At 38.5% G+C, this 23,661-nt stretch overlaps 7 protein-coding genes across 9 annotated transcripts; 3 read left to right on the forward strand and 4 right to left on the reverse strand.

Annotated features, from left to right (window-relative positions):
- Positions 1–3,367: 3,367 nt before the first annotated feature.
- Positions 3,368–5,130, reverse strand: LOC9324882 (pentatricopeptide repeat-containing protein At1g71060, mitochondrial). The gene has a single exon (XM_002888773.2). It carries the CDS (start codon positions 5,104–5,106, stop codon positions 3,568–3,570), a length of 1,539 nt encoding a protein of 512 aa, XP_002888819.1. The 5' UTR covers positions 5,107–5,130; the 3' UTR covers positions 3,368–3,567.
- A 61-nt stretch (positions 5,131–5,191) lies between these two features.
- LOC9324883 (beta-glucuronosyltransferase GlcAT14A) lies at positions 5,192–7,513 on the reverse strand. Its single transcript, XM_021034904.1, has 4 exons — positions 6,655–7,513; positions 6,247–6,322; positions 6,039–6,154; positions 5,192–5,929 (listed from the first exon to the last, which is right to left on the reverse strand). Exons 1-4 carry the CDS (start codon positions 7,133–7,135, stop codon positions 5,415–5,417), a joined length of 1,188 nt encoding a protein of 395 aa, XP_020890563.1. The 5' UTR covers positions 7,136–7,513; the 3' UTR covers positions 5,192–5,414.
- Positions 7,514–7,832: 319 nt separating this feature from the next.
- On the reverse strand, positions 7,833–9,879 carry LOC9324884 (ELL-associated factor 2). 3 transcript variants are annotated; one of them, XM_021034051.1, is made up of 4 exons: positions 9,563–9,879; positions 9,068–9,423; positions 8,892–8,934; positions 7,833–8,483 (listed from the first exon to the last, which is right to left on the reverse strand). In XM_021034051.1, the coding sequence occupies exons 1-4, from the start codon at positions 9,678–9,680 to the stop codon at positions 8,002–8,004; spliced, it is 999 nt and encodes a 332-aa protein (XP_020889710.1). In that variant the 5' UTR covers positions 9,681–9,879; the 3' UTR covers positions 7,833–8,001. The 3 variants fall into 3 exon arrangements, with proteins under 3 accessions (XP_020889710.1, XP_020889709.1, XP_020889711.1); XM_021034050.1 differs by having other exon boundaries at positions 7,833–8,489; XM_021034052.1 differs by having other exon boundaries at positions 7,833–8,471; positions 9,563–9,877.
- Positions 9,880–10,215: 336 nt separating this feature from the next.
- On the forward strand, positions 10,216–12,147 carry LOC9324885 (protein PIN-LIKES 2). The gene has a single exon (XM_021034049.1). The coding sequence runs from the start codon at positions 10,593–10,595 to the stop codon at positions 11,964–11,966; it is 1,374 nt and encodes a 457-aa protein (XP_020889708.1). The 5' UTR covers positions 10,216–10,592; the 3' UTR covers positions 11,967–12,147.
- A 274-nt stretch (positions 12,148–12,421) lies between these two features.
- Positions 12,422–13,711, forward strand: LOC9323409 (probable ribose-5-phosphate isomerase 1). The gene has a single exon (XM_002887299.2). The coding sequence runs from the start codon at positions 12,794–12,796 to the stop codon at positions 13,595–13,597; it is 804 nt and encodes a 267-aa protein (XP_002887345.1). The 5' UTR covers positions 12,422–12,793; the 3' UTR covers positions 13,598–13,711.
- A 4,404-nt stretch (positions 13,712–18,115) lies between these two features.
- Positions 18,116–21,077, forward strand: LOC9323410. The gene is made up of 9 exons (XM_002887300.2): positions 18,116–18,598; positions 18,773–18,951; positions 19,018–19,199; positions 19,288–19,572; positions 19,647–19,705; positions 19,808–19,844; positions 19,940–20,011; positions 20,105–20,426; positions 20,501–21,077. The coding sequence occupies exons 1-9, from the start codon at positions 18,484–18,486 to the stop codon at positions 20,921–20,923; spliced, it is 1,674 nt and encodes a 557-aa protein (XP_002887346.1). The 5' UTR covers positions 18,116–18,483; the 3' UTR covers positions 20,924–21,077.
- Positions 20,972–22,567, reverse strand: LOC9323411 (GDSL esterase/lipase 6). Its single transcript, XM_002888776.2, has 4 exons — positions 22,251–22,567; positions 22,009–22,148; positions 21,463–21,928; positions 20,972–21,386 (listed from the first exon to the last, which is right to left on the reverse strand). Exons 1-4 carry the CDS (start codon positions 22,492–22,494, stop codon positions 21,151–21,153), a joined length of 1,086 nt encoding a protein of 361 aa, XP_002888822.1. The 5' UTR covers positions 22,495–22,567; the 3' UTR covers positions 20,972–21,150.
- Between the last annotated feature and the right edge of the window lie 1,094 nt (positions 22,568–23,661).

Consider the following 23,661-nt stretch of genomic DNA (forward strand, 5'->3'; position numbering starts at 1 on the left):
CCCTCCAAAAAATATTTTGTATATTGTGGACCTAATTTTGTTATATTTCCTTATATATTTATGATATCTTTTATTAAAAGAAGGGTTATTTAGTCATTTTGTACATATAAGGGGTAATTTTAAAAATGGACATCCAAAGGGGGCATTTTTGAAAAGGGGTATTGAAAAAGGGGCATTTTTGTGAGTCTCCCTTTTAACTATATGCACACAAATTAAGAAATTATTAATGTTATTAGTTTTTCAATATAAAAATATTATTAATTATCTACCTAAACATAATTTAACCAATAGTAAATCAAGTTGCATAATAAAAATAAATATAAAAAATAAAAAAAGTAATAAATTTTGCATCGAAAACTGAAAACGACAACTAATTAAAAACAAAATTTTTTATCTAAAACGACTACTATTCGAAAACGGAGGGAGTATATTTTTACCTAATTTATGTTACCAGTTTTTAGTATATATACACGTTCTGTTTGTACTAACATTAAAATGTTTGCGTAGCCCAATGGTTGAGTTTCTCTTATTAGTGTAACAGGTCAGCTGTTCAATTCTTTGGAGATGCCATTTTTTCTTCTTATTTTCTGGTGAAACGACGTCGTTTGAAAACTTCAAAACGACTTCTTTTGATCGAACGGAGAATCTAACGGATTGTTAACAGCGTCAGCATCGTTCTAACGGAGACTTAACGCGATGCCTAATTTGGCCAGGTCAACGAAAACTTAGCTATTTTTAGACAGGTCAACAGAAACTTTGTGATTAAAGAGACATTTCGAGAGTTCATGCTTTAATCGTTCCAAATTTAAAAGTTGGCGCATTTTTCGACTTTTATCCCATTGATCAATGGATGGGGTTATTGTCTAAATAGGCATTTGCTAGCCCAAAACTTTCAATTTACGCATTTCTTCCCGTTCCCTCAGTTTTAAGCATTTTCTTAATGCGTAGAAAGACGACATTACCCCTCTGAGACTCGTCACTTCATTTGGGTGGGATATGGCAAATTGAAAATCCTTCACTGCTCGGGAGACTTGTCGCACCGTCCACGTAAAACGAATATTCAGGAAGAACATGATAAGAACTCAATACTCAAACTCAATTGCTTATTCTTAATCCTCTGTACACAATTCCAAAGATAATTGATATTAGATTTAAAGAAGTACAACAATGAGTCTCAAGAACAACAATAGCAACAAGATGATGTGAAACAAAGAACAAATTGAAGTTAGAATCCTCGCATCTCTCAGATTCTATCTTCACCACACAGTCTCATACCGACGGATCCATCCTCACAATTCACATGCCTTTCTCTATTTCTCTTCACACTTGTTTCTCTATTTATAAATTTCTTCTTCCCTCAGTTCTTCTCGGCACACATGCGTTGCACGACTTCTCTTTCATTCTCATTATGCTTCTTTCTCCTAAAGTACACTCTTTGCACCTTATCAGATCATCATACAAATTTACAATTCATAGAAACTACAACTACACATCGAATAATATTGTCACGAGTTAAACGCACATTTAATAAAGAACATTATACCCTAAGGACTACCACAACGAGGGAACCCAAGCAACCGACTTAAACGCACATTTAATAAATAACATCATACCCTAAAGACTACAACAATGAGGGAACCCAAGAAACCCAAGAAAATGCTTGTTGACATAGATTAACATTGACTCATCAGATATTTAGCTTAGCAATAGTTGACAGAAAAACGACCTGATACGCTTAAATGTTTAACAAGAGAGTTCAGATTCATACCTTCGCTCAAGATCTGAGAAGCTTCACTTATAGAACATGTGTTTAGTGTTATTCTCATCTGGGAATTGTCTTCCATATGAAGATCCATAGCAAGAAGCTGATTTCTATCACCATCATTGTTCTGGTGGTTACTTGTTGGATCTGCAATTCACTCTTTATTTAACTAAGACCATTGTCATAATGAGTAAAACGTGATATACCTTGAACGATAATTATTTTTTCCAGAGAACATGCAAAAAGATGGATCAAGTACACACATGGAGAGATGAATCAACCAAAGGATTTGCTAATAAAGAGAGCAAGAGATCTAAATTTCAGACTAAAACCCTAAGATTTCAATTTCTTAGAAAGGTTCTTGAGGTTACCAACTATCCACAATCACAGTGTTTATATATCTTCCCCAAACCTCTCTGATATAACACCACCACAACTAATTACTATAGAAATCTAGAACCAATTTGATTTGTTTCTCCCGTAAGAATAAAAACATAACGATTCATGCAAAGAAAGAGAGCTCACATACTCCCGACATCAAGCAATTCCCAAAAGGCTTCCAACGCTATAGAGAAGCAACAACAAAATAAAAAATCGGAGACAAAGATGCAAAGTAAGCAGAGTAAAAAATCATTCGAAATCAGCAAAATGAGAGGAGGGATAGAGAGAAGTTACCTTTGATTATGAGGAGTGAATCATTTCGTATTGGAGTGTAACACGAGCTGGCTTTCGGCGGATGAACTTTGACCATCGGTTCCTCAGATTAGCGACGAATCCAGCAGCTTGACGAATCTCTTTGACGAATAAAGCTACCAATCCTTTTCTGGATCTTCTAAGCATATTCTCCGAGGGTTTTTCCATCATGAAAGACGATCTCAAATTTTTGTTTGATTTTCGCTGAGACGAGGATTTTGGGAGGCGAGAGAGCTTAAGCGTGAGGGCAAGGTGGATATTTCCTCGCAGGTGAAAATACCTAAAACGAAAGTTCCGGCATCGTACCGGATTCCGTAATTTTGTGTCCAAAAAGGCCCAGTCCGGTAATTTAATCATCAATGGATATATGCGTGTCCACATCCTCCATTTACAAAAAATAATAAAAAAATTAACAACTCTTTTTAACTATCTACACTGTGTTTGTGATAAGAAAAAGCCGTTATGTTATAGCCCAATCAATTACTTTGACCCATTCTTGTTAGTTTAACAACATTGACTTGTCCTTGGCTCAAATGTAGAAGTGGTCGTCGGATTGGTTTGTTTCATTCTTCTCCTTAGTTTTATAGGATTCCTTGCCTCTTCCGTTGTTTTATTGTTTGATCTTCCTTTGTTTCCGAGTTCCGCTTTCTTTTTCTAAGTGTTATGGTTCTCTTAGTGTCATGTATTCTATTTTGTGTTTCCCGCGAATCGGGTTTTAGTTTCCGGAGATTTCTTTGTTTTTTTGCCCGCTAGGTATTTCAAAAACGTATTCCACCCATGTATTTTTTTTTTGTATTATATTATGAAAATGATTAGGTGAAAAAAAGAAAAAGAAAAAAAACAACATTGACTTGTCATTTGTCATAAGACTCCTAACGAAATAACTATATACCAAAACATCTCACACTCTGGTAGTGAATTTTCTATATGGTACTACATCATACAACTGTGTCCGTGCACTTTTGCTCGGAGAGAAAACAGTCTCTAGATGCTCAGATCTCTGAAATTTTGAATAGATCATAGATCATAACAATTCAATAGTCCAAAAAGATGAAACAAAATGTAGTAAAAGAGATAAACAAGAAGAGAAAACAGAGCCGTGAAAACGGGTTTCAGCCAACAAGTTGGGTTTTCCTCAGCCTATCCATCTTTACAGCCAAATCCGCGACTTTATCTTTCCGGCCTTCATCGAGAAGCGTTTGTTTAAGACGGCTAAACAAATGTCCCGGTGGCCTAATACCAACATCCAACATCTCATTGAAATACTCACAAGCTTCGTCTAATTTATTCTCATGGCACAGAGCTGTGATCAAACTTGAGAACATGTGCATTCCCGGAAGAACACCTTTTCCTTTCATCTCGTCCCAAATCTTGATCGCCATATCCAATCTCTCTTTGTTGCAAAACATCCTCACCATGATCTCATAAGTACTCACCGTCGGTTCACAACTCATCTTCTGATAAACTTCATAGGCTTCTTTTGTGCGCTGCATTCTAATCAAATGATGAAGAATTATATCATAAGTTCTAGCATTTGGGCCAATCCCTTTCGATCTCATCTCATCCACGGTTTTAAATGCGTCTTCCATTCGCTGTGACCAGCAATAAGCTCCAACTAGTGCATTGTAAGTAGGAGCTTCAAGAGGAAACCCGGAACTCTTTGACCTCTCAAAGAATTCAAGAGCATCATTCAGCTTCTTCTCAGAGCCAAGTCCATTAATCAGACTACAGAAAATGTGAGGACTCGGCTTACAATTCCTCTGTTCCATCTCATTGAAGAATCTAACAGCTTCATCATACTTTTTCGCCTTGCAATACGCATTGATAATGATACCGTACGCAACCACATCCGGTTCAAAACCTTCGTCTTTCATCTCTCCATAAACCTCATTAACTCTCAAAAGATTCAACTCCTGACCCCAACCTTCAAGTAAAATAGTATAAGACTTAATATCAGGCTCAAACCTTTTCTTTTTCATTTTATCGAACACCTTCTGTGCATCTCCAACATTTCTAGATTTGCTCAAAATATCAAGCATACGATTGAAATCACTTGATTCCATCTTAAACCCATAATCTTCCATCTTATGAAACGCAGTTATAGCTTCTTTAACCTTCCTAGCTCTAGCGTAACGTCTAGAAATGAGAGCAAACGTGTCTTTGCTCAAAAGCTTCTTTTGTTTCATGTCGTCTACAAGATTCCAAATGAGTTTGAATTGCTTGATCTTACCTAATGATTCAATCAATGCGTTGTAGTTTGAAGTAGTGTGCTTGAAACCCTTTTGATTCTCTGCCCATTTGAATACAGATAAAGCTAAAACCCCAGCGTTGCTTAGCTTCTTCAGTACTTCTTCGATTAGTGCCGGCGAGAGTTTAACAGAAGCTTCGTTGAGCAAAGTTTCAACCTTTGAATCCGTGAATTTGGACAGAATTTTGCAGATTTTATCAGCGTCTTGTGAAACATCATTAGCAGAAACTTGGGTTTCAACAGAAGAAGCGTGAAATGATCCATAAACTGTAAAATTTGAAGCTTTATGAATCCATGGAATCGATTCGAGACTCAAGCTTGAGGACGAAGAAGAAGAGATTCTTAAGTAGACACGGCGAGAGAGATTCACTCCGGCGGAGCTGAAGAATCGAGAGAAGACCATTGGAGGAGAAAGTTTAGATTTTTACTTTCAATAAACTAAGGGATAATCGCATTTGGTCGAGTACCGTTATAAAGATTACAACAGAGGAACAAAAAAGTTCATCGAATTTGCGAACAAAAAGTTCTCAAGTGGCTTTAACAAAGGAATTACAAAATCTAGGAAAGATAAAAAAAATCTCTCCTTTCTATTCTCTGCTCCTTCTCCTCGTATAAATACATCAGCCACTGTGTTGTTGTTGTTGTTGTTGCTCAAAGAATTAACCTTACAGAGACTGAAAACAATGTATTCTCGTGTCGTGTGTCGTATAATCACTTGCATTGATTCGATTGTGAATTCAAATCATCAAGAAAATTCGTTATTGTTTCGTCTAGCTTCTTAGCTTGAGGTCCAGCTTTGACAATGTTGACTTCATCCCATTCCGAGCAAGGATCTGTCCACCAGCTACTGTGGCTCGAGCACCAAGCGCCAGGAGTGACACGGTAACGCCCACGTTTCAGGATCTCTCTATCGACCATGTCGAGTACTGGATCGTCTTTCTTGAACTGTCTGGCGAAAGCTGCTCCGCTTTGAGCCATTTGTTCGAAATCTGATACAGTAAGGAAGTGTGGTTCCATCTTTGGTGGACTGTCCCATATCATGTATCGTAAGTCCCCGTTGACTGTCGTGTTACTGAACTCGGGTGCGTTGCATATCACTGTGTGGAAATAGCATTCTTCAGAGAGAATGACATTGTTAAAATACATCAGAAGGACTCTCGGTAAATTGTCCCAACCGAAGATGCAGTATTCTAGGAAAGATCTACTCAGTACAATCCAAGGCGAGCCTGCAGTAATATCACAAACCAGAACCACACGCCAATTTGGTTAGAATGAAACTGTATACATATTAGGAATGTAACCACAAAAAGTGTTATTAGCTACTGAATCTTTTGCCTGTAAAGACTTTGAACGCATCTGGTGTTGGTCGTTTCTCGGTAGCAGTGAATAGCTGAGTTCTTCTAGCTAAGTAAAGTGCTGGATCAACAACAATAGGCTTGATTCTCTGAGCTCTACAGAAAAATCCATTATCATAATAATCCCAATCACAAGTACATTTAATAAAAAAACATTGCAAGAAGACTGGCAAAAGTTCTTTACTTACTCTTTCCAAGCAAGGTCACTAGTGTGATCAATAAAATTGAGGCTTCTATTCACTGAGGCAAACACATGAGATAGGTCTGAGAGAAATCATGAGAGATGAAAATTTATTAGAATCCAGGTCAGATGAAGACAAACACAGAAGCTGTTGAGTAATAAAGTTCTAAAGCAACAATATTTGCCATAAAGAGATCAGTGTCATCATCAATGAAAGTGATTACATTTCTACTTTATTTCCAAAATAAGAGTAGATTGATTCTAGAGTATATCATGAACACTGCAATCTCAAGAAGCTAACAAGCTCAAAAACAAAGATCTAGAGTGCAAATGAATCACAATCACAAAGCAAGCCTAAAGCTAGTTTCTTGTATAGTTTCAGATTAAAATAGAAAGAATTAAAATTTAAACATACCATCTTGAGTAATGAGAGGATAATCCAAAGCACTAAGCTCAATAAACCAATTCCAAGTACGATCAAGCTTAAGAAGAATAGAAACAGCGTGAAGAGTAGAAGCAATCTTAGAAGCACCATTCTCAGACAAACGATCAACTTTCCCTAAAACATCAACATTCCCAAAAGCATTCACAGCAGGAACAGATTTCAAATCCGAGAGAAGAGCAAGCCTCTCAGCATCAGTAGCTTCAGCACCTAGATGGAGAAGATACCGATTCCTAGGATGATAAACCGCGAGCAATAACCGAAAGATCCGGTCATTATCTCCACGACCACCGGTTATGTAATAAGCGAAAGCTGGTGGGTAATGAGCACCGTGACGGATTGAAGAAGGGAATGGTTTAGAGGTAAAAGCAGAGATTGAGTAAAGTAAGAGAAGGAACACTGAGAGAAATACTACAGAGAAGAGTGTGAAAAGCCATTTCTTTTCAGCTCCCATTGTTCTTCACTTCTTTCTTCTTTCACCTTTGATTTGTTAGAATCTGGCTCCGATTGAGCATATATGTGGATTCACAGATTCAAATCTGTGGTTTTAGAGCTCATATATGGATCTTTGAAATATGGAGGAAGATGAGATCTCGGTGTGAGTGAGATCGAGCATAGATTGGGATCAGAGCCCGAGGAGATCTCAAGAAGAAGCCAATGATAATTGAAGCAGAGAAAAATGGAGAGTGGGAGAGAGAGAGTGAGAAATAAAGATTAGGGTTTGAGAGACGTAACCAAAAAGATTTGGACTTTGGAGGCTTTGAAGAAGAAGACAACGAGGTTCTCAGGTACAAAACTTCGATCTCCGTTCCGACTCGGTCGGTTGGGAAAAAAAAAACTTTGGCAAAAACTTTTAATAACTCCATTGTTAACACTTAACAGTAATAGCCAAACTTTCCTCCACCACTCCCAAATTCAAGCGCGTGTTATACACGCTATTTTAGACAAAGAAAGACAATACATGAGATACCTTCGTGATATTCACGTGCTTACTACAGAGAGTGAGAATAAAAGTGAAGGGAGTTGTGGTCGGGTGGTTAACCAGTCGAGGAGAAGATTTACTTTACTAATTAATTAATTAAAGACTGGACAAAGACAGCTTTAAACACAAGATTCTGGATTTTAAAAATGGTAAATTGCAACTCCTGAAATAGTAACTAAACAAACCTTTGGATCATTTATATTTGCTACCTCTTTCGTAGTAAAACATAAATTTTTTACCCTTTTGGGATTCTTCGACTAATTATTCAGACACAAGTGTCTTAAATATGGAAATATTGTTTGATACAAAGTTGTTGGAGCTGTTATTGTTGTTGTCTGTTACACGGAGTTGACTTCATCTTCATCGTCACTTCCTCCACTTCCACGGCTACTGCTTCCGCTACTGCTTTGGCCGCCACTGCCACTTCCGCTGCTTACGCTTTTGCTACGACCATCACTGTCACTTCCGCTGCTGCTTCCACTGCTACTGGTTGAGCTTGAGGTTTGACTCTTTTGCACCTCTGCGTTCACTTGTGCTCTAAGTGCTTCTGCTGCGTTTAGACCTTTTTCTCCTTCACCGCCGCTATCGTCATCTACATCTGCAATCTCTTCTTCCGTCATGCTAAGCTGTTTGTTTAAGCTTTCGACATATTCTCCACCATCAGCATTCTCTTTCTCTACATTGTCGTTCTCTGGTGTAAATGAGCCAAATATTTCAATCAGATCGATCTCGTGATGTTCATCTCCATCATCGTTCTTGTCATCAACTGGTGAGGCAGCAGATACGTTTCCAGCGATGGCAGGTTCAGCTGCAACCACCACTTTTTCTGTTAGATTTTAAAACTGCTACAATAGTTTTAAATCAAAGACCAGAAATACCAAATACATGCTTAGAAACAGTAGAGCGGATGTGTAAACTTTAATCAACAGTTTGATATTCCTATCTATAGTCTCATTTGACTACACCAATACAGAACCGAATAATCATAACGCATTTAGAGGTAGAAGTCGAATTGGGAAGAGAACTGTGGTTTCATTTGGAAATCAGACGTCTATGTACTAGCAGCCAAACTCAGCCAACTATGTCTTATGCCAACGAGACTAACAAATACTAAGAACTACGATAAGTTTGCCTTGTATTAAGATTGAGTTTTGTTCAAATTACGCAGTGTGCCCTATGATCCAAGAATGGTAAATCATATGAATACATCACTGCAATAAGTGCTAACCTGAGTTCTCTGGCTTCCCAATTTCGATTCTTTCCACCTCAACCTGCAGACATTACAGAAAAAGAAAACTTAAACCAGTAACAGCAACATTTTATACCATCAAGCATTCAATAAATCCATAACCTGAACACCATCAAATTGGATAAGGAACAAGTAAAAGACATTCGGAAACTCACAGGCACATCTGGAAGCAAACTTCTATTCACTTGTGGAGATTTAGCAGCACGATCAACAGGAGATAATCGATTATGCTCCACAGGCATCGCAGCCTGAGAAGAAGCCGCAGCAGATTCACCTGGTGTCCTAAGATGTCGCAGCTGCTTCACAGCTCGATGCAACCTCTCCAAACGAAACTTCTCCCCATCGAAAAACAACACCGCATCGTGTTCTTTGTAATCCTCGCTACTACCTTCAAATGTCACCTTGGGTTTACCATGTTGGTTATTCTGAAACTCAACAGAAACTCTGTTATCCTTCTTCTTGTGCAGTGTTCCTGACCTGTTCTTGTCTATTGAAGCCGGCTTGAATTCATCTACAAGTACAAAAAATCATTCTGATGAATTCTTATACAGCATAAACTTCACTAAATTGAACAATTATCAAATATCTAATTTAGGTCTAATCAATCCAAAATTAAGAAAGGTCACATAATCGCAAAACCAGAAACTCACATCGCAAAGTGCAGAATTTATGGGAGGAATCATCTTTGGCAGATGAACCAAGGACAAGATCATACCATTGATCTGTCTTCGGGGCGGTACTGGGTTCATCTATGGAGTGATTTGACATCTTCGAAGCTCGATTAACGATTGATCAAGGTGAATCCATCGATCAGGAAGACGAAGATCAAATCGACGCAACGAGATTTCGCGAAACTTGAGGTCTCTCCGATTCTCAAATTGCGGAGGACCCAGAACTGACGCAGCTCACGTAGGGTTTTTCTTTAGGGCAGAGAAGACGAATCCGAGATCAGAAATTTTGGATCCGGTACCCGCCGATTCATGCTTTTTAATCTTATTAACCAATTATGTACGGACGCGTGTCAGTAAGTCTGGTGATGGATTCCTCGTGGACCTGTACGGTTTGTGGCAGCTATTTTATTCCCACGTGCGATTACTGATCTTCCCTTTTGTCGTCTTGTTCAGATTTAACATTAAACCGGAAATGACCGGTCATCAGCCGCTAGTGTTCGGTTTGATATTTTAATCGATTCATTGACGCATTAATGGGCTTATTATTGGGCTTCTTTTTAGCTAGTGTTGTCGTTAGCCCAATGGATAATCTTTTGACGGTATCGTGACTATCGTCCAACCACAGATTATCTTCTTCTTCCGTCCGATGTGATAAATATTAAGTTTTCAAATCAAGAAGAAACTTCAAGAAACCAAATTATTGCAATCAGTAAATTTTGGCGTGGATGATACATCTGTCCTTGCAATCTTGTCGTCTTCTTCATTGACAAGTTCCATGTATATTGTGTCGCTCCAGGTGTTCTTCTCTCATCGGCTTTATCTCTACCCAGCAATCTTCTTGATTGTGGTCTAATCAATTTTTGGTGTTCTTCTACTTGCTGATCCAGATTTTTCACTGCTGTGTATAGTTTGTGTCATTCAATTGCTTGGGTTGTGGTTTAAATCCCCAATTTGGTCATTGTTTGTGTTTTTCTATCGTTGACTTCGAGGTTTACACAGTGAGATTAATATGTCAGGTTTCTCCGGTGGAAATGTTAATTCTAGGGTTGTGGATATTCTCAGTGGTGTTGTGCCTTTGTTGAAGCTTATCTGTTTAACCGTGATTGGTCTGCTTCTTGCTCATCCCAAGACTCAGTTAGTCCCAAGAGCCACGTTTAGGCTCTTAAGCAAGCTTGTGTTTGCTTTGTTCTTGCCCTGTTTGATTTTTACTGAGCTTGGAGAAAGCATTACTCTTGAGAACATTGTTCAGTGGTGGTTTATACCGGTCAACGTGTTACTCAGTGCGGTCATTGGGTCCTTGATAGGATACTTGGTTGTTCTCATATGCAGACCTCCTCCAGAGTTTAATAGATTCACCATTGTTATGACTGCTTTTGGAAATACTGGGAATCTTTTGTTAGCTATTGTTAGCTCGGTGTGTCACACGAAGGCGAACCCTTTTGGGCCGAGTTGTAATTCGAGAGGAGTTTCGTATGTATCGTTTGCGCAATGGGTTGCTGTGATTCTTGTTTATACTGTTGTGTATCATATGATGGAGCCGCCTTTGGAGTACTATGAGGTTGTTGAGGGAGAAGGGGTTGAGATAGAGGAAATCAATGTGGAGAATCATGATGTTAGTAGGCCACTTCTAGTGGTAGCTGAATGGCCAGGGATCGAGGACAAAGAGACCGAACATTGTAAGACCCCGTTCATTGCCAGGGTCTTCAACAGCATATCGAGTGTCTCCCAGGCTTCTTTGCCTGAAGTTGATTTCGGGGGAGAAAATGGAGGAGAGAGTTCCAGTCCTAGATCTATTCAATGCTTGGCTGAGCCGAGAGTGGTGAGGAGAATGAGAGTCGTGGCTGAACAGACTCCAGTCAGACACATACTCCAACCTCCAACAATCGCATCTCTATTAGCAATCATTATCGGATCAGTGCCTCAGCTGAAAAGTGTAGTCTTTGGGTATGATGCTCCACTTTCTTTCATCACAGATAGTCTGAATATAATGGGGAGCGCAATGGTTCCCTCTGTGATGCTTGTCCTTGGTGGTATGCTCTCTGAAGGACCAAATGAATCAACTCTTGGATTACGTACAACGATCGGGATAAGTGTTGCAAGACTCCTGGTTCTTCCTTTAGTGGGAATAGGAATTGTGATGTCAGCTGATAAACTTGGTCTCATTTCCTCAGCTGATCCAATGTTCAAGTTTGTGCTTCTTCTGCAGTATTCGACTCCGAGTGCCATTTTACTTGGAGCCATCGCGAGTCTAAGAGGTTACGCGGTTAGAGAAGCCTCAGCACTTCTATTCTGGCAACACATCTTTGCACTGTTGTCTCTTACGTTCTACATTGTCATCTTCTTCAAACTCACCGTTGAGAATACTGTCCAAGGTATGCCATAAATCTGAGTATAAAAAAGAAAAAAAAATCAACTTGTTTGTAAAGAATGTGATGTTATCAATACATTGAATTTCAATTGTGTGTGTTGGTGAATAATAATCAGACCCATTTGCTAACTCAATTGTGTGTGTTGGTGGAGTTTTGTACCAACAATGGCATGAACCGTGCACTTGCATGATCTTATTTCCTGGCGTAAATAATCTTTTAAATAGAGCATCATCGTATTCACATGGTTTTGGATGGGTTATGTAATAAACACGGAACAGTGACCTTTATTATAGTAGAATTTTAAACAAAAGAAATCAAAGATATTGGACCGTCATAATATCCAATGGTGGAGAAAGGCTGCTTTCGAGAGATGCTCTTGTGTGGGATTGGAATATGCGTGGAACTTACAGAAAAACGTGTTATTTCTTGGAATGTGAATCTTTTAATTAATATTTTCAGAGAAATCCTAAATATTTTTGGCTTCGTTGAAGAATCAAGATCAGACTTTATGGAAATGGAAGTAAGTTTTTGCTATAAAAATCATGCCTCTCTTCTCACCATTTAGTTACCTCCAAGTGGCATGGCCTCTGATTATGTTGGCTCCTGATTGGTAACACCAAAATCATAGAGTTAATGATGTATAAAATTCAAATTTCAAATACTTCAAAGATAATCTTTTCAGAATTCAGAAATTTCCTTGTCTATAAATTTAGCCTAACCTTTTAAAATGGTCTTTACTTGTCCAAAAAAGAACCGTCAAATACGAATACGATTCTAAGTTTTTAGTCTTTATAATCTCTCACAGATTTGTGCATTCAAATCACAAAGTAAGTCGCGTACAATGGGTTCTGCTTTCGATCCCTTTGTCACGGCCACTGAGGATTCCGCCGTCGTCAACTCGCCGGCGCCTCTCTCAAACCTCACACAAGAAGAACTCAAGAAAATCGCCGCTTATAAAGCCGTCGAATTCGTCGAATCTGGAATGGTAATCGGTCTCGGCACTGGCTCCACCGCCAAACACGCCGTGGCTCGTATCAGCGAGCTTCTCCAAGAAGGAAAACTCAAGGATATAATCGGAATCCCTACTTCAACCACAACGCATGAGCAAGCGGTGTCTTTAGGGATACCGTTATCCGATCTAGATTCGCATCCGGTGGTGGATCTATCAATCGATGGCGCCGACGAAGTCGATCCGGCTCTTAATCTGGTGAAAGGACGCGGCGGATCGTTATTGAGGGAGAAGATGATAGAAGGAGCATCTAAAAAGTTCGTTGTGATTGTTGATGAATCGAAGCTTGTGAAGTACATCGGAGGAAGTGGACTCGCTGTTCCGGTGGAGGTTGTTCCGTTCTGCTGCGATTTCACACGGGGGAAATTGGAAGAGCTTTTCAGAGAAGCGGGATGCGTTGCGAAGCTTAGGATGAAGATTGGATCTAACGGCGGAGATGCGACGCCGGCTGTGACGGATAATGGAAATTATGTGGTGGATTTGTATTTGGAGAGAGATATTGGAGATTTAGAGGTGGCGAGTGAGGCGATATTGAGGTTTCCCGGAGTAGTGGAGCATGGGATGTTTCTGGGAATGGCGACGACGTTGATCGTCGCCGGGAAATTCGGTGTAACCGTCAAGGATAGGTTTGGATAAAAGAGTCATTTGAAAAATTAGGGTTTATGGTTTGATTTTTGATTTTCGATGGATGCTCTGGTTCTGTAAACCCTTTTCTCCTATTGGCTTAGAATTTTTTTTTTTTTTTTTTTTTCAATCCAATTTCTTTATTAGAAATCATCATTGTTGGCTTAGAATTTTTTTTTAATTTGTAGAATTTTGACTCATTGCCGACTGTTACTACATTGCCCCTAGAGCTTGTGGTATTTACCAAATCGTCCCGGAACGTTTTCAATCTACAAAAAAGCCAGGAACTCTTACTATTTTTTAAAATCTCCTTGAACTTCTGCTATATACTGATTTGCCCCAAAACTTTTGATATTGAATAAGTATTACTATTTCTAGTATTTTCCAGAACTAGGAACACTTTTAAATGAATCTTAAACTTGTTGTTATTTACATGACGATACAATGAGTTTAAATAGATAACAAATAGACACAACACGTGAAGAGTTGTGTCTCTTCCTACTTGTGTCTCTCGAGTTAAACAACATAAACCGAAACGGTACAACGGTTAACTGAAAAACTCAATTATCAACCAGCACTCCCCCTTAATTGAGTTTCTGTTTTACTCCAAGCTTCTTCTTTTGTTCTTCTCTTTGTTGCACAATTTGACACTCTTTTGTCAATTGTATTGTTTTTCTTTTGACATAAGATCTCTTGGGATATCTCTTTCCCAGAACATCTTCTCCATGGACTTCCATCATCATGTCTTCGTCGGTTGTTCTTGCAAACTTCTTCCACTCCCTTTCTCTTAGGTGAGTTTTCTTCTTATTCCCTTTCGGCGTCCTCTTGATCACCAAATTTGTGCGTGCACATCTTCCCGTCTTCTCCGGTTTTCTTTGCAACCGGCCTTTGCTTCCTTTTTCACTAGCCTCGTTTGGTGTCCTCTTTTGATCACCTTCACGTCTCCATGACGTCTTGTGCGTGAACAATTTCACCACGTGCCCTGGCTTGTTACACGCAAAGCACCTTACACTCGTAGGCAAGCTAACATCCCTGTGTTGCTTTCTCCAACAATCACTCTCATTACGATTGTCACACGTACAAAAGTCACACCATTTCTCGGCCTTATTTTGACTTTTGTCGCTATGTTTGTTTTTTCTTTTTGAAACATACTTTTCTCTGTTGAAGGATAATCAAATCTCGTATCATATCACATTTACATAAGTTAGTTATTTGTTCAAGAGACACAAGTTGTTTTGTTTTACAGTTGTGTCTTTAGATCAAAGAGTCATGTCTTTTTATTATTACACAAACACAACGTTTCGTTTCATATAAGTATAGATCGAGTCTTTGTCTTTTAAACATAACAGAGTGTAATACAATCAAGTTTTCAGATCAATAAAGTCAATTACATTCATACTCTGTTTTTTCTCTTTCACTATCGTAAACACAAAACTCAATTATCCAACATGGTATCAGAGCTATTCGATTGAGAGAGGACAAGAGTAAAACACAAAAAAAAAAGAAGAAAGGCGATTCTAACAGCGACTTACTCCGTGTTGTAGTCTTCTTCAAGACTCAACAACACCTTTTGATAGTAAGCCTTGCACTGTTTCTTACAACAGGCGACTACCTCCGTCTTGTTTCAGTTGAAGAACTCTTCCGATCTCAACTTCATCAAGTGATGCCTTCTTTGCATCCTTGAACTTCACCAAGACCTTGTTGAACAAAGTTTCAGAATTCTCCTTCAACAACTCCAAATCCACATCCGTTTTCTCCATTGCCTTTAGAGAAGATTTTCTATCTTCTTCATCGCTTTTGGAGCCTTCTTCTTGAAGGTATTGCTTGTGAATATGTTTGTGAAGGTTGATGGTACTCTCTCTTGTCACCACCTCTTCTTTTTCTCTCTTTCTGTTTCTTCTTCTTCTTTTTTTTTTTCTGTTCTGTTTCTCATCACTAGTGTGTTGTCTCCATCTTTCTCTTCTTCTCGCAGCGGAATATTTCTTATTCTTGATTGTACTTGGACAGGCTCCAAGACCAAGATAAGCTCTGATACCATGTTGGTATTTTGAAGGAATGATGAAACAGAGTAAGAGATAGTATCTCTTCTCTTTTAAAGAAGACAAGAACGAAACATAAATCTTTAGATTAAACTGAAACTTGTTAAACACCTAAAGGTGTGTCTGAAACTTTATCCCGAAATTTGTATTATTCCTAAAGGACACTAGTATTACTCTATTTAAGTGTCTGGAAACTTTTAGTAATATTTACCGAGTCTGTCCCAAAATGGCAAAATGTTCGAATTGTGACAATTTCTTAAGGACCCGAATCTGTAGTAAAAATATCACTACAACTTACCAAAGAACCAGGATAATTGTGGAGGCTCTTCAATCTTCATTGGTGTTTCGGGAATATAGATAAAGCTCTAAGAAATTAGCCGTCACTGTCGAATCCATTACGCTTGTGTCTTGTGTTACTGAAACTTGAGCAAGTTGTGGTGTAGTTTCGTGTAATGAAATGACCAAGTGACAAACAAAACGGCATAATGGGCCTTTTTCATAGACCAATGGGCTTTTGGTTATAAAGTTATTCTCAACTTGCATCGAATGCAATTTGACAACAATCGATATGTTGGCAGCCAAATCTCATCAACAATCGATATATTGCTCAACTTGTTTGGTTTTTTCTTAGATTTTAATTTCACTAGAGAATATTCGTGTAACATTTACAGACTAATACTGAAGAAAATTAAGAAAACCAATTCATAAGTCATCGTAGAACAATGTGAAGAAAATAATTTAAATGGTAATTAATTCTGCCATTTTTTTCTACTAGTCAAGTAATATGAATATTTTAAAAATCCATATAGTCGCGACATCGCCTTCACCTAGATCTTCAAATTCGTTTATATGAAATCTGAGTTTAGGTAGACAAGATAACAAAAGAAATTGAAAAAATAGACACTTTTCAAATATTTTAATGGGAGAACAAAAATATCATGTTATGGGTTATTTTTGGCACATAGCAAGAAAGATGCATCCTCAATAAAAACAGATCTAACACATTTTGGGTTCACATGATCCTCACACATGCTTCCTCACGCATTTGAACACTCTTGACTCTACCAAATAACCCACTCCAATGGCATGTTAATATTTTATGAATCACAACCAAACATATATTGAATAGAAAAAAAGATTAGGATCTTATTTAATGTTAGAAAGGATAACTTTTCATATAAGATATACACTTTTTTTTTTTTTTGGTATGAAAGAAAAAAAGTAGAGACGTATGTCAAATACCAAACCCACTCATACACATTAAAGTGATTTAGGTATAAATTTGTAATCAGCTTTTTTGTAATATAGCTCTTTGTTAGTTGTAAAATATCCCAAAATAGTTCTACAAAAATGAAGGCATTGGAGTGGACACTTTAATAGTTTAATTGCCGACGTCAAAAGCAAAGAAAAGAAAAGTTTAATTTCCGTCAATGTGGAGAAAAGCGGTGCCGTCACTAGGAAGAGTCTAAAAAGTCTTGAGATCCCATAACCGAAACCGCAAGTTATGGTAAAATTCAAAGTCTAAAAGCAAAGTAAGCAAAGTCCAAAAGCAAATATTTGTTAAACAATATACAATTATACAGTATACTACACAATCAACAATGCCTTTTTTTGCCTGGAAATTACTTGGCAAAAATTATGTATGAAAATTCTTTCTCACGTAACTCTTGAAGGCAACCTACAATAACACTACTCATGTGACATAGAAACACGCAATCCATGTGAAAACTCATGTCCTAAATTCAATTTCTCAATAAATGATTTGGCCTAAACTGAGAAAATAACCGCTATTTTTCTTTAATCAAACAAACACGACATATCAACGTTAGTAACTCAATCGATATACTGATTTTTTAAAAATTCATGAATTTAAACACCTACGACTTTACTCATTTGCCGGTTTTTTTCTTTTTCTTTCGAGTTTATTAGTTAGATTCAGAACTTCTTGAAAAAAAGAAAATACAAACGGGGCATATTGTTAAAATTGTAATGGCGATATTTAGGTGAAATGTATGGACACAAAACAATGCATGATTAAGAAGAACTAATACAAATTTCTGGCAAAATACACAAAACCCATAGTCAAAAAAAAAAAAAAAAAAAAAAAACACATGAGTCTTGGATATTAATAGGTCCAATAAATGTAGTAGCGTCCCGAATCCGATTAAAGGTCCACGTGGTTACAGAAGAAACAGCCACTAGAGACACCGAGACGGAGGGAAGGGACGCCACCACCGCGTTATCGAGTCAAGTCCCCAAACAGGACCCACTTATCAAAGTGCACAATCAAAATTAATTGAATCTTAATTTTTAAACAACCATGCTTCTAACAGAATAACCAAATCATTAATTGTTGCAAAAATGCTTTAAAAAAAAAAAAAAATACTAATAAATTACTCTTCTTATCTCTCTCAGATTTGTTGCTATATAAACACAATATGCTTTACCAATTTTAATACCTAACAATTCCTGTTTAAGCACAAGTTGTTATACAACTAAATCCATCATCTTTATTTGTTTAGTTATCTTTACTCAAATTCATGAATTGAATATAAAGGTGTGCGTGTGAAAACAAGAAAAGTGGAAAAGGACAAAAGAGAGAGAAAGATACTTCTACGACGCCTCCTAATAAAGCACTCTTCTTCTTTTTCACTTTCCTCATTGAAAAGAGAGAGCCAAAAAAATCAGCTTAAAGCCGTAATAAGCGTAAGCGCGGGGATACATCTCTCTTCCTCACCCGCGTTTTCGAGCTTTAACAATGGCTTCTTCTCCGATCTGACCATTTCCTGATTTGATTTTTACTCTCTCTCTCTCATGCCTCGAACTCGTTTCATCCAGTGACTGAGGAAGAAGAAGAGGATGAACTTCTTTATCCTCTCCGTCGTCGTTTTCGTTGCTTTCGCTTTCTTCTCTCTTCCGCATTCCGTTGATTCATCTGTTGCCGCTTCACAGGATCCTCTCAAACTCATATTAGGTTTCTCCTCTCACTTTCTGTTTTCTTTTACACTGATGCGATTTTTCGATGTTTCGTTTCTAGAAATTTCGTCGCGGTTCTAGGTTTCTTATTGTTCTGGTTGTATCAAGCAAGATTATAGAATGGTGATGAAGTTTGTTTTGGAATTCTGATTATGTAATTTGGTTCTGCTAGGCTCACCGAATTTTGGATCATGGAAAGGTGGAATCTCATTAGCACCAGGACCTTCATCTGATGATGTCGTCTCTGATTACCTCCTCTTAGCAGCTCATAGAACCAAGAGACCTGACATTCTTAGAGCTTTTAAGCCTTACCATGGCGGTTGGAACATCACCAATAATCACTATTGGGCTGTAAGTCTCCTCTTCTCCGATTTTCTTTAGTTCTAGGATCTGTTAGTAATTGCCATCTGTTTGCAGTCTGTTGGATTTACAGGTGCTCCTGGTTTCATTCTAGCTGTTATCTGGCTCTTGTCTTTTGGCTCTCTTCTTGTTGTGTATCATTGCTTCAAATGGAGACTATGTGTTAAAGCTAAAGGATCATCATTCGATTCACGAAGATTCTGTTTCATTTTGTTGATAGTGTTTACGTGTGTTGCAGCGTAATATTCTCAACTCTCTCATATCGTTTTTGGTTCTCTGTCATTTGAAATTTGTTGTTCCTGAGATTGTACTGGTGGTCTTTTGCAGGGTGGGATGCATTCTTTTATCTGTTGGACAGGATAAGTTTCATACCGAAGCTATGCGTACTCTTAAGTATGTGGTTAACCAGTCTGACTACACTGTGGAGATCCTCCAGAATGTGACTCAATATCTGTCCCTCGCAAAAACGATTAACGTGACAGCGATTTCCATTCCGCCAAATGTAATGGATGAAATTGACAAGTTAAATGTCAATCTGAACAATGCAGCAGTAACATTGGGAGAGAAAACACCAGATACTGCTGCTAAGATAAAGAGAGTTGTCTATGCTGTGTAAGTTACCCTGTATTGTGAGCTGAACGGTACCAAAAAGTGTTAATACTAACTTTGTATATGCACATTTTCAGGCGATCAGCTTTGATCACGGTCGCTACTGTGATGCTCATCCTTTCTTTTGTTGGTCTATGTAAGTCCAGTTTATGTTTATATGGTTCTTTGGTATTTCCTTTTGATTACCTGTGACATCCACTTGAGTTGAACTTTTTATCTGTTATTTGCGTTATTACAGTGCTTTCTGTCCTCCGCCACCAACATGTTGTTCATATGTGAGCCCTTTAAACTCCAACATCTTCATTTTCTTTAATTTCTAGTGATTTAAGATAAATGGTAGCCTGACTGATGGGGATGTATATGATGATAGATTCGTCGTGAGTGGGTGGATACTGGTTGCTGTGACATTTGTTCTCTGTGGAGTCTTTCTGATCCTAAACAAGTAAGATTTAGCTGTTCGATTGTTTGTTTTCCCTTGCCTTATTAAGTCGACTCGCAAATGTAGTTTACTAAATGTCATGGGTTTGGTGTCCAGTGCAATTTCAGATACGTGTGTAGCCATGAAGGAATGGGTTGATCATCCTCACGCTGAAACAGCTCTCAGCAGCATCCTCCCATGCGTTGATCAGCAAACAACCAACCAGACTCTTGCACAGAGTAAAGTTGTCATCAACAGCATCGTGACTGTTGTAAACACCTTTGTCTATGCTGTTGCCAATACAAACCCATCTCCAGGTCAAGACCGCTATTACAATCAGTCTGGACCTCCGATGCCTCCTTTGTGCATCCCATTTGATGCAAACATGGAAGATCGCCAGTGCTCGCCTTGGGAATTGTCAATAGAAAATGCATCATCGGTACTGTCCAACTCACCTATCTTTGTATATCTTGAACAAAACACCACCAGGTCTTAAATTAACTTTTTTTTCAGGTCTGGGAGAATTACCAATGCGAGGTTACACAATCCGGAGTCTGCACCACTGTTGGGAGAGTAACGCCAGACACCTTTGGACAGTTGGTAGCAGCTGTGAATGAGAGCTACGCTCTTGAGCATTACACGCCTCAGTTGCTTAGCTTCCGAGATTGCAACTTTGTTAGGGATACATTTAAGAGTATCACCTCAGACTACTGTCCACCACTGGAGCGTAATCTGAGGATTGTGACTGCAGGACTTGGCCTGATCTCCGTGGGAGTGTTACTATGTCTGGTGCTGTGGATATTCTATGCGAACCGCCCCCAAAGGAAGGAAGTGTTTGCGGATCCACACCCTCAAGTAAAAGACGTTAGCTTTGGTAACGGCTTGGATAATCATCACTCAGATGACGAAACTAAGCTTTCTGTAGAATGCGTATAGTAAACAGGTATAGATAAATAGAATCAGATGTTGTATTTCATAAAGATATGAAAGAGAACAATAAACACATTTTGTAGCGTTCATGTTACATTAGAAGAAGAGGAAGAGACTAGAAGTGGAGCGAAGTTTCACTTTCTGGCTTTTGTTTTCACAATGATTTGGAGTCTTAATTCAGACACAAAATCACCACGAATGATATATTACAAACTACTAAGCAGAAATAAGTTTTAAAATGTGATGTTGGTGGTGGCAAGAGCCATGAGATTAAACGGTCTGATATGGTTTTTGTTTCCGTTCCATAAAGCTTTTGACATGAGATGGTAAGTGCGTTCTGTGGGATGATAAAAATCCCAAAACAAAAACTCATTTGGGTTATTGCAAATCTTGTATCCTTCTCTTCCACACTGCATCAATCCTCCCAGTGTCCCGTTCCCACAACACGCGTTCGACACATCGGTAAACCCTTCACCAAAAACATGATTCAGACACACTTGAAAAATGTCTCAAAGGTAGAAGTTAATCAACTATATTGAGTTTACCGTAACGGGCAGGGTTGGTTTGGAATCTGTGAGTTATACCATACACAGCTCCAAACACCGCAATGGCACCGGGGTACTTAGTGGGTATTATGTTCACAATCTCTTCAAGTCTTGTATTAAAAATCTTTGCCATAACATTCATCTTACCGAAGCATTTATTTGTTGGGACATTAGGAAGCATTTCTCTTGCAGGGACACATCCCACAGGACCTAAGGAGAAGAAAGCGATGCGGCGTGCACCTAGTTTGTAGATCTGATCAATCGTTTTGCTCACTTGGTCTAACATTGTGTTCACATAGGCGTCTGGAGAAAGTGTAGGAGTTTGGAATGGGATGAAGTAGTTGAAGATGTCGTTGGAACCAGTTTCCAATAAGAAGAGAGACTCTTGGATTATAGATTTTTCGATCAGGTTCTGCTCTGCAAGTGTCTGGAATTGCTGTAGCTGGGTTTGGATCGGTGTCACGCCCTACAATATTTGATATGTGTACTTAACAAGTGAACTTCACAAGAAACGAACATTTTATTTGGTAAAAGCTAGATATGTACCATAAATTTGTTGGTATCAAACAAGAGACCACTACCAGCACTAGCAAAGTTAATGCCATTTGAAAAGTTTGAAGTTCCATTCAAGATTTGAATCTGCAATTCCAAGAATGGTTTCTGTAGTGGAAGGCCTACAAATTGCGCTGCAATTATTGGGTCAAGAAAAGAAAAAGAGACAAAAGTAAGGTTCCTTGCGGAAGAAGAAACCTTGAAAAATGTAATTACTAGTTGGGGTAATTTGTTACAGATGAAGTCAGCGACAGTTCTTCCGTTGGTGAACCTCCCCGTAGGACGGTGGAAAAAGGAAGAACCATAAGGAGGAAAATCAGCCTGAGCTGTACAGTTTTTGTTGTAATGGTTGTTTCCGGCGTCGAAAATTGAGTCACCAAAGGTGAAGATAGCAGGGACGGTGGAAGAAGACTTTGCCAGAGCAACCGGAGAGACTAGAAGAAGCAGAAACATGAGTAAGTCCATTGAAGAAGAAGACATGGGACAAATGAGGTTATATTCATATAAATGAGATTAAATAGTGACATATAGATACAAAATTGACACGGAAGGCAAGAAGAGCATTGTTCATGTTTCTGCACTTTCTCTTATGTGTGATTAAAGTTTCAAACTTATTCCTAAATTTATGCTTCTTATTACATAGATCATGGAAAAAGATTAAAGCGTTTTTACCTTTAGATGGGCTTCCACCTCTGAGGCCCATACGGCCCAATTCAATGGTAATATAGGATTGGTTAGAAAAAAGAAGGAAGTAAATAAGTAAAAAATGTGATTGTCGAACGTAATAATCAATGGATACAATGTTGTTTAGATCGTGCACTTGGGAATGAAGCATGGTTTCACCTCTTTCCACGGGTTCAAGCAGAGTTCTTCGAACGCGTCGGTTCAGACCATAGGCCTTTATTCCTCCGGTTTGTTAGTGAAAATATAACCAGAACCGGTAGGTTTATGTTTGATAAGAGGTGGACGGCGAAACCAGAGCTTTTAAATATCATCAGAGAAGGTTGGAGTAAAGAAGGCAATACAGGTCAATCGGATATACTTCATCGTATTTCTGAGTGTAGAAAGCTTTTATCACAGTGGAAACGCAGATCTACACAAAATTCAAAATTACTTATAAAGCATTTGCGTAATCAGTTGGATAATGAAGGAATGAAGGTGCATCCTCACCATGGCTTGATGCGTTCTCTTAAATGGGACTTAGCGGAAGCGTATAGAGAAGAAGAACTGTATTGGAAACTTCGAAGTAAAGAAAAGTGGTTAAGTGAAGGTGACCGGAACACTAAATTCTTCCATGGCTCTGTTCAAAGACGAAGAGTTCAGAATCGGATCCTTTCTCTTTTTGATGATAATGAGACTGAATAGTTTGCTGAAGGTTCGAAAGGAGAGATTGTTGTGGAGTATTTCCGGAAGATGTTCACAAGTTCTAATCCTTCTCTTATTTCTGAAGCTTTAGAAGGGATGATACCAAGAGTTACAGAGAGTATGAATACGGAATTGACTAAGCCGGTTACTAGTGAGGAAATTAAGAAAGCGGTTTTTAGTATTCGTGGCGACAGCACGCCCGGGGCAGATGGTATGTCAGCTCATTTTTATCAAACATATTGGGACATTGTTGGACCACAAGTCATTGTTGAGGTTCAGCGA

This window comes from Arabidopsis lyrata, assembly GCF_000004255.2.
Source record: "Arabidopsis lyrata subsp. lyrata unplaced genomic scaffold ARALYscaffold_2, whole genome shotgun sequence".
Classification (NCBI taxonomy): Eukaryota; Viridiplantae; Streptophyta; class Magnoliopsida; order Brassicales; family Brassicaceae; genus Arabidopsis; species Arabidopsis lyrata.

Coding starts and splice junctions, on each gene's coding strand:
- LOC9324882 (XM_002888773.2), bottom strand. CDS start 5,106: ATGGTCTTCTCTCGATTCTTCAGCTCCGCCGGAGTGAATCTCTCTCGC.
- LOC9324883 (XM_021034904.1), bottom strand. CDS start 7,135: ATGGGAGCTGAAAAGAAATGGCTTTTCACACTCTTCTCTGTAGTATTT. Junction 6,323..6,654: donor TCCTCTCATTACTCAAGATG/GTATGTTTAAAT, acceptor GATTTCTCTCAG/ACCTATCTCATGTGTTTGCC. Junction 5,930..6,038: donor TGCGTTCAAAGTCTTTACAG/GCAAAAGATTCA, acceptor ATATTACTGCAG/GCTCGCCTTGGATTGTACTG.
- LOC9324884 (XM_021034050.1), bottom strand. CDS start 9,680: ATGTCAAATCACTCCATAGATGAACCCAGTACCGCCCCGAAGACAGAT. Junction 9,424..9,562: donor TAAATTCTGCACTTTGCGAT/GTGAGTTTCTGG, acceptor TTGTACTTGTAG/ATGAATTCAAGCCGGCTTCA. Junction 8,490..8,891: donor TGGGAAGCCAGAGAACTCAG/GTTAGCACTTAT, acceptor AAAATCTAACAG/AAAAAGTGGTGGTTGCAGCT.
- LOC9324885 (XM_021034049.1), top strand. CDS start 10,593: ATGTCAGGTTTCTCCGGTGGAAATGTTAATTCTAGGGTTGTGGATATT.
- LOC9323409 (XM_002887299.2), top strand. CDS start 12,794: ATGGGTTCTGCTTTCGATCCCTTTGTCACGGCCACTGAGGATTCCGCC.
- LOC9323410 (XM_002887300.2), top strand. CDS start 18,484: ATGAACTTCTTTATCCTCTCCGTCGTCGTTTTCGTTGCTTTCGCTTTC. Junction 18,952..19,017: donor CCAATAATCACTATTGGGCT/GTAAGTCTCCTC, acceptor ATCTGTTTGCAG/TCTGTTGGATTTACAGGTGC. Junction 19,706..19,807: donor CCTTTCTTTTGTTGGTCTAT/GTAAGTCCAGTT, acceptor GCGTTATTACAG/TGCTTTCTGTCCTCCGCCAC.
- LOC9323411 (XM_002888776.2), bottom strand. CDS start 22,494: ATGTCTTCTTCTTCAATGGACTTACTCATGTTTCTGCTTCTTCTAGTC. Junction 21,929..22,008: donor TTGATACCAACAAATTTATG/GTACATATCTAG, acceptor CAAATATTGTAG/GGCGTGACACCGATCCAAAC. Junction 21,387..21,462: donor AACCAACCCTGCCCGTTACG/GTAAACTCAATA, acceptor TTTTTGGTGAAG/GGTTTACCGATGTGTCGAAC.